Source organism: Podarcis pityusensis, assembly GCF_964106645.2.
Source record: "Podarcis pityusensis genome assembly, chromosome: 9".
NCBI classification, from domain to species: Eukaryota; Metazoa; Chordata; class Lepidosauria; order Squamata; family Lacertidae; genus Podarcis; species Podarcis pityusensis.
Window position 1 is genome coordinate 30977569 of NC_138034.1, and position 12948 is coordinate 30990516.

Genomic DNA, 12948 nt, shown 5'->3' on the forward strand with positions numbered 1-12948 from the left:
GCTTCAGAAAGTATGTTAAGAGCTGTGTTACACAAAGGTCTCTTAACGTATTATTCAAATATAACCACTCATCTTTGCAACTGAAGCACAAATTAATTCATCATGAAGCACGACCTTGACACCATTAGCTGTCTCCCTCCCAGCCCAGAAGAGATTTATAGGAGATAGTTTTGGAGGGCATTCCACATTTCAGCTTATTTTTACAAACTGAAAAGCAATATACAGTAATAGCCATATACACTTGCCAGACACCATACACATGAAGGTGCAGCAACACCAATAGTATTTATTTAAAATATTTTTACCATGGAAATATCATTTATGAGCAGTATTTTTCCCAAGAAAAATATCAGAATTCTCCATCTGAATACCAGTTACAAAGAAATCTTCAGCAAATCTAAAACAGTCTTTACACCTGCAGAGTTTCAAGTTTGCTTATTTAGTGAACACCACTGTCCATTTTTAGATCAGATTTGTTCTTATCGTTCTTCACAGAGTAGATGAAATAGGCCACAGTGTCTTTTTCATTCACCGGAATCGTCCGAAAATGACACCCAATTATCTGCAAGAAAAAATATATATCCTTGAACCTAAGTAGGTATTGTGCAGATTATTTATGAAGAAAACACAGTAGAATCTAGCCTGGCTTTCAAACACAAGTTCTTAGAACTTGAGCACCAGAACTTAATAGGTGGTGCCAACTGGCACACAAGGAACAAGACACAAGTACTGTATTAGAACATTTACATTTATTTTATACTGATTTAAAGAATTGTTGTCTCACTTTCCTTGTGGAAAAAACTCCCAGAAAAGTTTAGGAATATCAGTGATAAAGCATTCTACCCTATTTTCCAAGGAATACAGAATGCTCTTCTTACATTCATCCAATGCAAAAACATATCACTTAACTAGTCAACCCATGAGATGTTCTAAATCAGTTAACAACCTGCTGCCCTCCATATGTTTTGGACTACAACTTTCATTGGCCCTAACCAGAACAGTTACTGGTGTAATTTGTAGACCAAAACATATGGAGGGCACCAGAGTGGTGAAGTCTGTCCTAAACTGTCCAAATACAGAGGCCAAAGTAGTGGTGGTAACTGGAAACTCTGGAGCCACTGGGAACTATTTCCATTTGTCCATTTCAGCAAAAAGCAACTGGAAGGAGCATATCTCCAACTCACTGGATCCAACATTGTCTGGTCCCTAAACAGGGAGAGAGATATAGTTCTACCAAGCAAGACAAAATAGTCCATACAAAAAGGTAACGGTTGTTATTGAAAACTTGTTCAAGAGTTCAACATTTTGAAGTGTGGAAGAACAGTGGGCTACAAAATAGTAGTACTGGTACTGGGAATTTAATTATTCAAAAACAACCTAGAATAAAAACAGACAGTGAAGTAGCCAGGTCTGTAGATGATACCAAAATACTGAGAATGCTAAACCAAATGAAACATTCCAAAAGGATCTCCAAACTTCTGAAACACCCCTAAGAATCTCAAAAACAGTGTTTGCCTTAATAGCCACCCTCCATTGCTTTGTCTACATTACAACATCCAGTAATCATCTGGTAAGCAGTGAATTCCAGAAGTTGTTGCATAAAGAACTACCTGTCTGCCTTAAGCTGAAGGCTTCCTCTAGCTTTGTAGAATCTAAGATGACCCACACAATGCAACAAGCTCAAAAGAATCATTATCATACATATTTAGAAACTTGCAGGTATCCTTGAGGGTCCTTTACTACCTGCTTAGGGCTCTAGCATCCCAAATGATTTTGTTTCGTGTGCAATCTTGGTTACATCTCATGTACACAGTCCTATGCATGTCTACTTAGAAGCAAATCCCACAAGATTTATTCCCATTTAAAATGTTCATAGGATTACAGCCTAACCCTGTCAGAAAGCTGCATAATCATCAGTATGAAAGTGTACCAAGGAAGCAATAGTCAGCAAAAAAGAAAGAAGAAAGTCATCAGAATGCAAGGATTTGAGAACTCTAGTTCAAAAGAGCCACATAATCTAGCACATTGTTTCTTTCTTTTTACTAAAGTATAAATAAATGAAATTGCACGTACTTCAACAAGCTGTGCTTTGTTAAGTCCCGGTCTGGTCTGTAATTTGAAGTGCCTTTTGTATCTTCTTAGTGTGTTTACTTGCAACTGAAACAGATCAACCTGCAAGGGAATTACAAGATTCTGTTAACTCGAGGGCCATGTCAACGAGTTATTTTATAGTGTGCATGCTGCACAGAACTTTCTGGGCAATGTGCTTTCCTTTGGCCTCTTAAGTATATTGCATTACATGAAGCTGCTATGCCAGCAACAGCCACCACCTGGAACAGGCGGTGTCAGAAATCCTAAACTCTAAACATGGTAGATTACATGTTTTGCATGTATATCTGAAGAGGCATCTCCATCCCCATTGTTCAACCCTGACACTGAGGTCCAGCACCAAGGGCCTTCTTGCGGTTCCATCACTGCGAGAAGTGAAGTTACAGTGAACCAGGCAGAGGGCCTTCTCGGTAGTGGTGCCCACCCTGAGGAATGCCCTCCCATCAGATGTCAAAGAAATAAACAACTATCCGAATTTTAGAAGACATCTGAAGGCAGCCCTGTTTAGGGAAGCTTTTAATGTTTGAAGTTTTATTCTGTTTTTAATGTTCTGTTGAAAGCTGCCCAGAGTGGCTGGGGAACCCAGCCAGATGGGCGGGGTAAAAATAAATTAGTAGTAGTAGTAGTAGTAGTAAGGTAAAGGGACCCCTGACCATTAGGTCCAGTCGCGGATGACTCTGGGGTTGCGGCGCTCATCTCGCTTTACTGGCCGAAGGAGCCGGCGTACAGCTTCTGGGTCATGTGGCCAGCATGACTAAGCCGCTTCTGGCGAACCAGAGCAGCACACGGAAACGCCGTTTACCTGCCCGCCAGAGCGGTACCTATTTATCAAATTGCACCTTCATAGAATCATAGAGTTAGAAGAGACCACAAGGGCCATCGAGTCCAACCCCCTGCCAAGCAGGAAACACCATCAGAGCACTCCTGACATATGGTTGTCAAGCCTCTGCTTAAAGACCTCCAAAGAAGGAGACTCCACCACACTCCTTGGCAGCAAATTCCACTGTCGAACAGCTCTTACTGTCAGGAAGTTCTTCCTAATGTTTAGGTGGAATCTTCTTTCTTGTAGTTTGGATCCATTGCTCCGTGTCCGCTTCTCTGGAGCAGCAGAAAACAACCTTTCTCCCTCCTCTATGTGACATCCTTTTATATATTTGAACATGGCTATCATATCACCCCTTAACCTCCTCTTCTCCAGGCTAAACATGCCCAGCTGCCTTGGCCGTTCCTCATAAGGCATCGTTTCCAGGCCTTTGACCACCTTGATGTGCTTTCAAACTGCTAGGTTGGCAGGAGCAGGGACCGAGCAACGGGAGCTCACCCCGTCGCGGGGATTCGAACCACTGACCTTCTGATCGGCAAGTCCTAGGCTCTGTGGTTTAACCCACAGCACCACCCGCGTCCCTTCAGTAGTAGTAGTGGTATAAAGCCCATGTTTCAATCCCCAGAAACTCCAGCTAAAGTACCTCAGCTAAAGTAGTAGGTGCTGGGAAAAGCCTGCTTCGAACATTGGATATATGTTGTCCATTAACTAGATGGACTAATAACCATTATGCAGTATTCAGCAGCTGCCTATGCAATGATCCACACTGCACGTTGAGGCAGTGGGAAAATGCAGAGACGCATTGTGAAGCAGGCCTAGTAAGGAGCTTCACAGCAAACGAAACGGAACTTCAAACACGCAACTCTCTGACAAGTATTTTGTACAGATCATACACTGGGGCCATCTAGTGCACTAGCTTCCTCAACCTGGTGCCCACTTTAGTTGTTTGGAATTAAGTCCCATCAACCCCACACAGTACAACCAACGGTCAGGGAAGATGGAAGCTGCAGTCTAACATTTCTGAAGAACAGCAGACTGGAAAAGACTGGTCTGTACCTTCATGCTCCCAACTTCTCCTTTTTTTTAAGAAAGGATGAGCTTAAATGTCAATACAATCAATACACAATAAAGGAAACATACAAAACATGTGGGATTCAGTAATAAAAAATAATGTCTGTATCACCTGTATCACAACATCATTTTGTATGGCCTCCACAAAACATTTGCCTACATGGAGATAATACCAGGAATATTAATCTACCTCTGGAGCGTCAACATCTTGCACTGGTGAGTCACCATCATCATCGCTGCCTTTTCTCTTTCTTCTGTTTCGGACACTTTGAATTAAATTTTTGTGGAAATCACAAATATAAAGATGCCTTGCCTGAAAGTTTTTTAAAATAAAAAACAACAGGTTAACATTGGGCAGCAACAACATTCTCAAACTTCACAACTCACAAACTAAAGGACACCAGTGATTTTCAGTAAAGGAGTCAAGTGAAATTAGCCACAAACACATTCAAGGGTACCAAAAGCTGCCAGAGGAATCTTGTTACGTTAACAAGCTACTGCAGTGTTACCAGCTTGGCTCAGGAAATGCCTTTTACCACTATTTTATTCCCATTGGCTAAGTAAAAATACAGTTATCAGAAACTCAGTAAAGCCTTTTCACAAAAGTGGGCAGAATACAAGGATAGGAAAGTGACAAAAGTCGCATCTTTTTTGTTACTTCTAATAAGATTTAGTATGTTAATGGATGTAAACACTATTTCCACCTTTCAAGAGTAGATTCTCTATACAAACTTATGTTTCTTTGGATTGAAAATCCAAAATTTAGGATGCTGTGACTGAGTTAGCAGCTGCCAAGATTCAGGGCCAAAGGGGTCTTTTTAATTTAATACATCTGTACACAAAAACTGTCTTTAAAAAAACAAACAAACTAGAGAGTGTAAATGCCAACCTGAAGACACTTAACAGCATACATCTCAAACATATTTACTTAAGCCATTGCTTCCACTTGGGTTCACTACCTAGAAAGTGTGTTGAAACAGCATCCTAAAGCTGCAATCTTAAATATACTCAGTGGGGAGTAAATCCCCACAGAACTATCAATAGATTTACAGTAAAAACCCTGCAGGATTGACTGAAAATCTACTAGGAACTACTTGGAAATATCGCTTTCATAATACAAACTGAGGAACACCTTCCCCCACCAACCCTTCAAGTTACCTCCTGGTATTACATTTGCAGCATGTTATTAGCAACCTTTATTTGCTGCCAGGCATCAACAATGCACTTTTAACTGAGTCGGTAAAATAAAGAGATTCAAAATACAGTACTTGTTCGTTCCAGTTAAAAAGCGCAAGCAGAGTGTTAGCCATGCAATAGGGAGCCATGAGCCGGCAGACATTTACTCCGCAGGTTAACGTGCTCCGACTTGAGGAATGTCTGTTGTACTAAATGGTTTTCTCTCTCTCCGCCTTTCCCTTAAACATGATGGAGGAAGTGAGGGTGGGGGAAGAATGAGGAAGACAAGTCGGACGACCAGCCTTCAGGGTTTCCTACGATTGCGGGTGTTTCGCCGAAAGAGAAAGGATTATAACGAGAGAGCCTGATGGCTGCCAAGGGGAAGACGACACAGTGGCAAAAGTAGGACGTGCAACACTGCAGCACGAGGCGGAGCAGCCAAGTACTGCCCTCTCTAGAGAAACAAACACTCCATGAAGCACACACGACTGGTCCTGGGAGAAAGCGAAAGAGAACCGGGATTTCTTACGAAGAGACGTGCACACACGATCACTACGATTTGTAAAGGGGGTTGGGGAAGAAGCAAAAGCCAAACCGAAGGGGGGTGGGGAGAGGAGAGAGCAGCCACTTCCACCCGCACTTACAAAGACCAGTAGCCCAGCTTTTGCAACGTCAGCCACGCAGCCAACTATACAGCAAGGGCACACACAACAGAAACAGGGAGAAACCCACAACGGCCAGCCATTCAATGACGGGAGGCGGAGGGAAGAAAGCAGAGCAAAAAACAAATCCAACTGCCTTTTATTGCCTCCGTACTCCGGGTAAAGGGAGAGGGTGCTATAACAGCCTATCCACGCAAACACCTTTCAATGATTTCCTTCTTTCTTGTTAACTCACCCGGGGCCGGGAATGGATGGGCTGCAAGGGGAATGGGCAGGGAGATCGATGGCTATTAGCTGGGCTCCCCCTTCCAGGGCATTTCCCGGGGATTGAACGCCAGCCAGGTCGCCCAGTTACAAAGAGCCAAAAAGGCAAGGAATGCCGCGTAACACTGGGCTTCCCAAGGAAGACCATCTCGCCCATTCATTTCCCCCCTCCTCGGCTCGCTTTTGTTTCCTCCTCCATCGCAGCGTGCAATGTTAAGCGAGGAGATCTGGGGGCTACTGATGTTTTCTGTGCTTGCAGCGGGGGCTGGGGGAGAGCGAAATGAAATGAGAGAAAGCAGGCGGCGTAGAACTGCGACGCCTTCGGGTGGGATCAGGCAGGCGACAAAGCTATCCCGGCAAAGGAAAGCGAGTGACCTGAGCCGGCACTTACGCTCTTGTCCAGCTCGATCTTCACCTTCTTCTGCGAGATGCTCTTCTGGATGCGCTTGCTGAAGCTGGCGTTGCCCGCGGCTCGGCTGCACCGCTCGCCTTCCTCCCGCAGGCAGCACAGCTGTCCCGCGCCGGGGCCCGCCGCGCCCGGAGGTCCGGCCGAGCCCGCCGCCGTGGCCGCAGCGGCGGACGAAGCAGCTCCTAGCCCGGCCGGCGGCTGCGGGAGGGGCGGCGGCGGCGGCAGGACTTCCACGGCGGCGGCGGCGTTGGCCACCACGGCCGGGACGGCGGCAGCTTCTCCGCCGCCGCGGGTCACTTCGTCGGGGCCGAAGCCGTTCATCGCCTACCTCCGCCCGTGCTGCGGGCTTTCTCCGGCGGCAGCCGATGCCTCGAAAGTAAAGTACAACTCAACGGGGCGGTGTTGCTGCTGCTGCTGCCCCCCGCCCCGCCGCGGACGCTCAGACGCCGCCTCCGTCGCTCCTTTTGTCAAGGAGCGGAGGGGAGGGAAGGCAGCAGCGGGCGAGGGCGCGAGAGCCACCCAGATCCCCTCCTTGCAGCCGCCTGCGCCGAGCCCCTCGGGGTAGCGGGGAGGGAAGAGTAGGGGGCTTGAACCCCGCAGCTCCAACTCTTTGGAGAGGGGGCGGCAAGCAGAAAACGTCCGCTCCGCTGCCGTCCTCCGCTGGACACCGCGAGGGAGGGAGGAAAGACACAAACACCCCTCCTCCCTGTGTATGGAAAGACTGGACAGGACGAGGGAATCGCTTCCCTTCGAGCAGCGGGTCCCGCACTGCACGCAGCCGCCCGCCCTCTCCGAGCAATCAAAGCGCTGGCCTCCCTCTCCTCCAGGCTACGGGCAGAGCAACTCCGCTTCCTTCCCTCTCATGTCATGTGCGGCGGACTTTTCAGCGGTTTCCCTGTTGCTACTGCAGCAGCAGCAACCTGCCCTACTGTGTGCGCTAGGGGTGTTCTCCGCCCCCCTCCCCATTCCTGCTCCTTCTCTTTTTACCCCCGCCTTCCACAGGCGCTCATGGGGGTTGTAGTTTTTCGGCACAGCTTTCGCTCAGGTCGCGAACGGGGCCAGAGACTACAAATCCCGAAATGCACCGCGGCGCAAAGCCCCCCCTCCGCCAGGGTTAAGTATATTTACCAAAGCGAGCGAGGGAGCGAGCAGACGAATTTGCAAGCGTCTCCTCGCCTGGGCGCGCGCGCACCAATACAACAGGCCATTTTACTGGCTCGTAGCGAGGGAGATGCTTGCAAACCACGCACCAGAAAGGTCTTTCCGCTCGCCTTCCCGCAGCTCCGCCTTCTCTTAGAGGATGTGTGCAACGGGAAAGAGTTAATGCGTTTGTTAGCTTGGCTGCAAAAAAAGGAAGAAAGACGCAGTCCAAGTACGTATACGCAGCAAGCACCGCGTTCCTCATTCCAGAGCCGCGGACGTGAGGGGCGCATTAGTTACACAAGAGGCGGCGCTTTCAGTAACCCCCTCGCAGCCGTTAGCGCATTTGAAACGGATATGCTTCGGAAAAGTTGAAAATGGAGCAGCTTGCCTCGTGCTGCTGCAGCTCAAGCCGCAGTAACCTCTCCCATTTGTGTTCATGGAAGCCCCGGCGCAGCCGAATTTACAGCTGCTGCCTTCCGGTGACAGTGCAAAGCCGAGCAACGCCGCGCGCCCGCCCCCTCCTCTTCACGGACACCTTTTGTAATCGTTACCAACAGCTCCTTGGGGCCTGCTGCATGTTTGCAAAAGCACATTCAGAACCGTGTTTGGGGAGGGAGCCTCTAGACTTGGGGCTGGGGCTCAATTTTATGAAATTTCCCTCCCCACCTCATAGACATCCATTAGGGCAGACGCCTCGGTCACAACGCTCTCGCCTCGGAGAGAAACTCCTTTTGTGTTGTCACGTGTCCGGAGTTAAATACAAAACTCGGGCAGATAATCTCCCGACAGTTAAAATGACGCTGCCTCCTAGATCGTCGTCATTTCGAGGGGGAGAGAAGTAGGCCTTGGGTAAAAGCACTGAGGAGAGTTACACTTGAAACCAGGGAGATTTTAAGCGGCCGCGATTCTACAAAATCCTCTTTGTAAAAAATATTTGTGTGTACTCAAGTGGAATGACTGAAGAGGCTTCACAAAAAGAAGCAGAAAACCCTTATATCTGGACCAAAAGAGGGTGACTCATGATACAATGGGACCCAACAATGTTTCAATTTAAAATGAGAAGCAAAGCCCCGCTTCTGTACATACTGCATTTGCTACTTCAGTCAGTGGACCCACTCAGATGTTCAGGCACCGCGGTTTCTCTCACTCTCTCTTCAAAAAACAGCCACCACCAAACAGCAGCAACACATGCAGAACACTGGGATTCATAGTGCTTTATTCCATGTCCTGAAAAAAGAAAATATAATGTACAATTGCTTATTTAAATGCAGGAATCTTTCACCCAACGTGTGACTTGAATCCACAGCCCTAAGAGTTTCATGCACTAGCAACTAAGCTTTCCCTCAGGGTTGGCAATTGCAAAAAAGGCCTTGAAAACTTATCATTTACCATTTCTTTTCTTTAAGAGAAACTTGATGGTGTTATCCATTCCTATGAGTCTGCATCTGATTCAACTCAATGCCTTATTCTCTGAGTTTCTAATATTTTTATTTCTCTTGGTAGGTTGCTTTGCTGGGGGTGAGCCCTGAAAAGTACAGTAATTAATAACTGGAATGAATAAATAATAAGGTGTTCAAGATAGTCATCCCTGCTCAATCTCTTCGCTGCGCAAAAAGCAACTGAAAGCACTTCCAAAGGATGCAGTTCTTAGTACTTGGAATAAGGCTTTATTTGACTGAAGGAAGAATTCTGTACACTGTCCAATACAACAGCAGCAGCAGCAGCAATGTTTACACAGGCAGTTGCCTGGAGACCTTCAGAAGGACATGAAAGAGAAATGAGGGGTGACATGCATAAATGACAACAACCCCCCCACATACTAAATGTGTATAAGTTCCATGTCAAAAGCAGAAAGTTCAGTTAAAATGTAGGCAAAGCAATATCTAAGGACAGAGCAGCTGCATCCCAATATTCTGCAAGCATTACATACTTATTATATGTCTCTGCTTTTATCTGTTGGCATTGCATAGTGTGCTTTGTTGATTTTCTCCGTATAAAAGACACAGAACAGCTGAAAACTGGCTAGTTCACTTTCTGTCCAGATAACACCTCTCTTCAAGGATACTCTGGTGATAACATGCAGAGCCTTGAATTTTCATGTTCTGCCTATCCCATTCAATAAGAAAAAAGCATTACTATAATATATTTATTTATACTTTGCTTTTTTCCCCTGACAGGGACTCAAGGCAGCTCATATATAAAAATGAGAACTGCTAAAAAAAATAAAAATAGAAAAAGCTATCATTAAAAAGTAATTAAACCTTTTATGATGTACGGTATATACAGAAACAATGTACTGAAATGAACTCACTTGCAGGATTTGATTAAGACACAATTAACAAATATAAAATATAAATATGAGGGTAAAATGTTAAGAATATGTCAGTAAGGTAAATTTCAATACAGTGGTACCTCGGGTTAAGTACTTAATTCGTTCCGGGGGTCCGTACTTAACCTGAAACTGTTCTTAACCTGAAGCACCACTTTAGCAAATGGGGCCTCCCGCTGCTGCTGTGCCACTGGAGCCCGATTTCTCTTCTCATCCTGAAGCAAAGTTCTTAACCTGAAGCACTATTTCTGGGTTAGTGGAGTATGTAACCTGAGGTACCACTGTATACAGTATAAGGTATAGAAAATGACATGCAGAAGAAATTAATAAGTGATAAACCAGAAAGGGAAGTTGGGGGAAACCGGGGGGAGGGGAATAGAAATGTAAAATGCAATTTGTGTGTGTTTTATTTAGTAATGATTATGATAAATTTTGTTGGAAAAATTTAATAAAAATAATTTTTAAAAAAGTAATTAAATCTTGAAATAAGTAGAGCTATATACATATATAAAATCTATTAAAACCAAACAAATAATTACAATAGAAACAGCACGGCACCAGCCCTTTATTAAAACCAGTCTGTTCTCAAAAGCCTATTGGAACAAGAAAGTCTTCATCTGCCAGCAGGACAACAAGGAGGGAGCCAATCTGGCTTCTTTAGGGAGGGAGTTCCAAAGTCCGGGAGCAGCCACCAAGAAGGCCCTCTCTTGCATCCCTCCCAAGCATGACTGTGAGGATGCAGGACCAAAACAAGGGCCTCACCTGAAGATCTCAAAACCTGGGCAGGTTTATATGAGGGAATATGGTCTTTTGGATAGTGTGGACCTAAGCTGTGTAGGGTTTTATAGCTGATAACCAGCACGTTGAGTTGTTCCAGGAAAGAGACCAGTAGCCAGTGGAGCGAGTTGTATACCGATACTTCCTATAACCAGCTCCGCTCAATGATCTGGCTGCAGCTTTTGAGCCAGTTGACATTTCTGAGCACTTTTCAAAGGCAGCCCCACGTAGAGTGCAATACAGTAATCCAAACAGGATGTAACTAAGGCAAGCATCACTGTGACCAAATCATACATCTCAAGAAATGGGCGTAGCTGACGCATGAGCTTTAACTGTGCAAATGCACTCCTGGGCACTGCAGAGACCTGGGCATCCATACTCAGGGCTGAGTCCAGGGGTATGCCCAAACTGTAAACCTGTGTCTTCAGGGGGAGTCATCCAGCACAGGCTGAACCTCTATTCCCTGTTCCATCTTCCAAATGATCAAGAGCACCTTTGTCTTGTCTGGACTAAGTTTCAGGTTGCTCACTTGGCCCAATCCACACCATAAAAATATATTGACTGACTCTACCAAGGCCATCCTGCTCCTGGAATCCTGTGGACACAAAACTACCTGAGCTTGACTTGAATCAGTTTCTATAAATTCCAATTACTTATATTTATGAAAGAGAGAGAAAACCTAATCTGACGCCTCCTTACCCTCAAACCTGGGGAAGTCACACACTTCAAAGATTTAAGCACAATCTTACGTATGTTTACTCAGAAGTCCTGCTATGTGCACATCAGATTAAAGACATAGATACCATATATTTATATCTATATACAGCCATTGAAAGCCTACTTGTAAAACCTACAAATTCACTTCCAGGAAAATCCTATACTTCATCAGGGCTCCCCAGGGTATCTGGAATAAATTCCAAACTCAAGGAACAATCACTAAGAATATATCAATATAGTGGTACCTCGGGTTAAGTACTTAATTTGTTCCGGAGGTCTGTACTTAACCTGAAACTGTTCTCAACCTGAAGCACCACTTTAACTAATGGGGCCTCCTGCTGCTGCCGCGCCGCCAGAGCACGATTTCTGTTCTCATCCTGAAGCAAAGTTCTTAACCTGAAGCACTATTTCTGGGTCTGTAACCTGAAACGTATGTAACCCGAGGTACCACTGTACCTACCTCCCCATACTCATTTGACGGTGCCATAAAGTTCATTAATGAACTAACCGAACAATCCTAACCATGTCTACTCAGAAGAAAGTTCTGCTGAATTCAGTGGGGCTTATTCACTGTAAGTGGAGTCAGGATTGTAGTTTAACTCATTTTTCTTCTGTGCATTGGCCTCAGGCCCATTTTACCCATTGAGGCTAGTGGTGTGGGGTGCCAAGTTCTGGAGGGCACCAGGCGAGAGTCCGGGGAACACCGAACGAGCATGCTGAGTGAGCAAGGGTGCGTGCGCCGCTCCCGCAGAGCGTCAGCTTGATTTTTTCCCTTTTAGCCTGCAGGTGCTGAATTCTGTGGGGTGCCAGAAGGCTAAAAGGGGGAAAACCGAGCCGATGCTTGGTGGGAGCGGTGCACGCACCTTTGCTCGCTCGGTGTGCTGCCTGCCGTGGTCACCGCGGCCAGCTGAGCCAGGAGGCACAGCGTCCAGCCTATGCCTCTTCCTCGCCGGAGGAGCCACCCTCCAGCCACTGCCTGCTTCCTCCAGCCGTAAAAAAGGTCAACTCGGGGGGGGGGCGAAGGGATCTTTGCACCACGGCACTGGATATGCTTAAGACGGCCTTGACTGGCCTTCTCAGCACCTGAGCTCTTCCTTCTTTCTCTGAATCTGAAGCAGAGATGGCCAGGCACTGTAATGACTACAGCAATGCCAAGTTAGTTTTGTGGCCTGGCTGTGCACAAATCCTCCTTGATGTAGGTTGAAAGCAGTCTGGCAGCAGTGTCAACCTACCTCTCCTCCAAACCAAGCAAAGGGAGAGGGGCATGTGCCCGGCAGGGGAGCAATGACAACTCAGTAAGAATTTGAAGGATGGGTGTAGACTGCCCAAGTTACATCCATAGCATCTGGTTGCAACACAAGCAACCCATGTTGGAGGCATACAGTAGTGCCTTTTAGAATTGGCACAAATGTTTCCCTGGAAACTCCAAACCAATGTCTGCGTTGGATCTGAAAGTCAATAAGAGTCA

General features: G+C 46.2%; 1 protein-coding gene across 1 annotated transcript; it reads right to left on the reverse strand.

The window, feature by feature from the left end:
- Positions 1-266: 266 nt before the first annotated feature.
- Positions 267-7488, reverse strand: SAP30 (Sin3A associated protein 30). The gene is made up of 4 exons (XM_081021796.1): positions 6497-7488; positions 4194-4316; positions 2074-2172; positions 267-562 (listed from the first exon to the last, which is right to left on the reverse strand). The coding sequence occupies exons 1-4, from the start codon at positions 6833-6835 to the stop codon at positions 440-442; spliced, it is 684 nt and encodes a 227-aa protein (XP_080877922.1). The 5' UTR covers positions 6836-7488; the 3' UTR covers positions 267-439.
- Positions 7489-12948: the final 5460 nt, after the last annotated feature.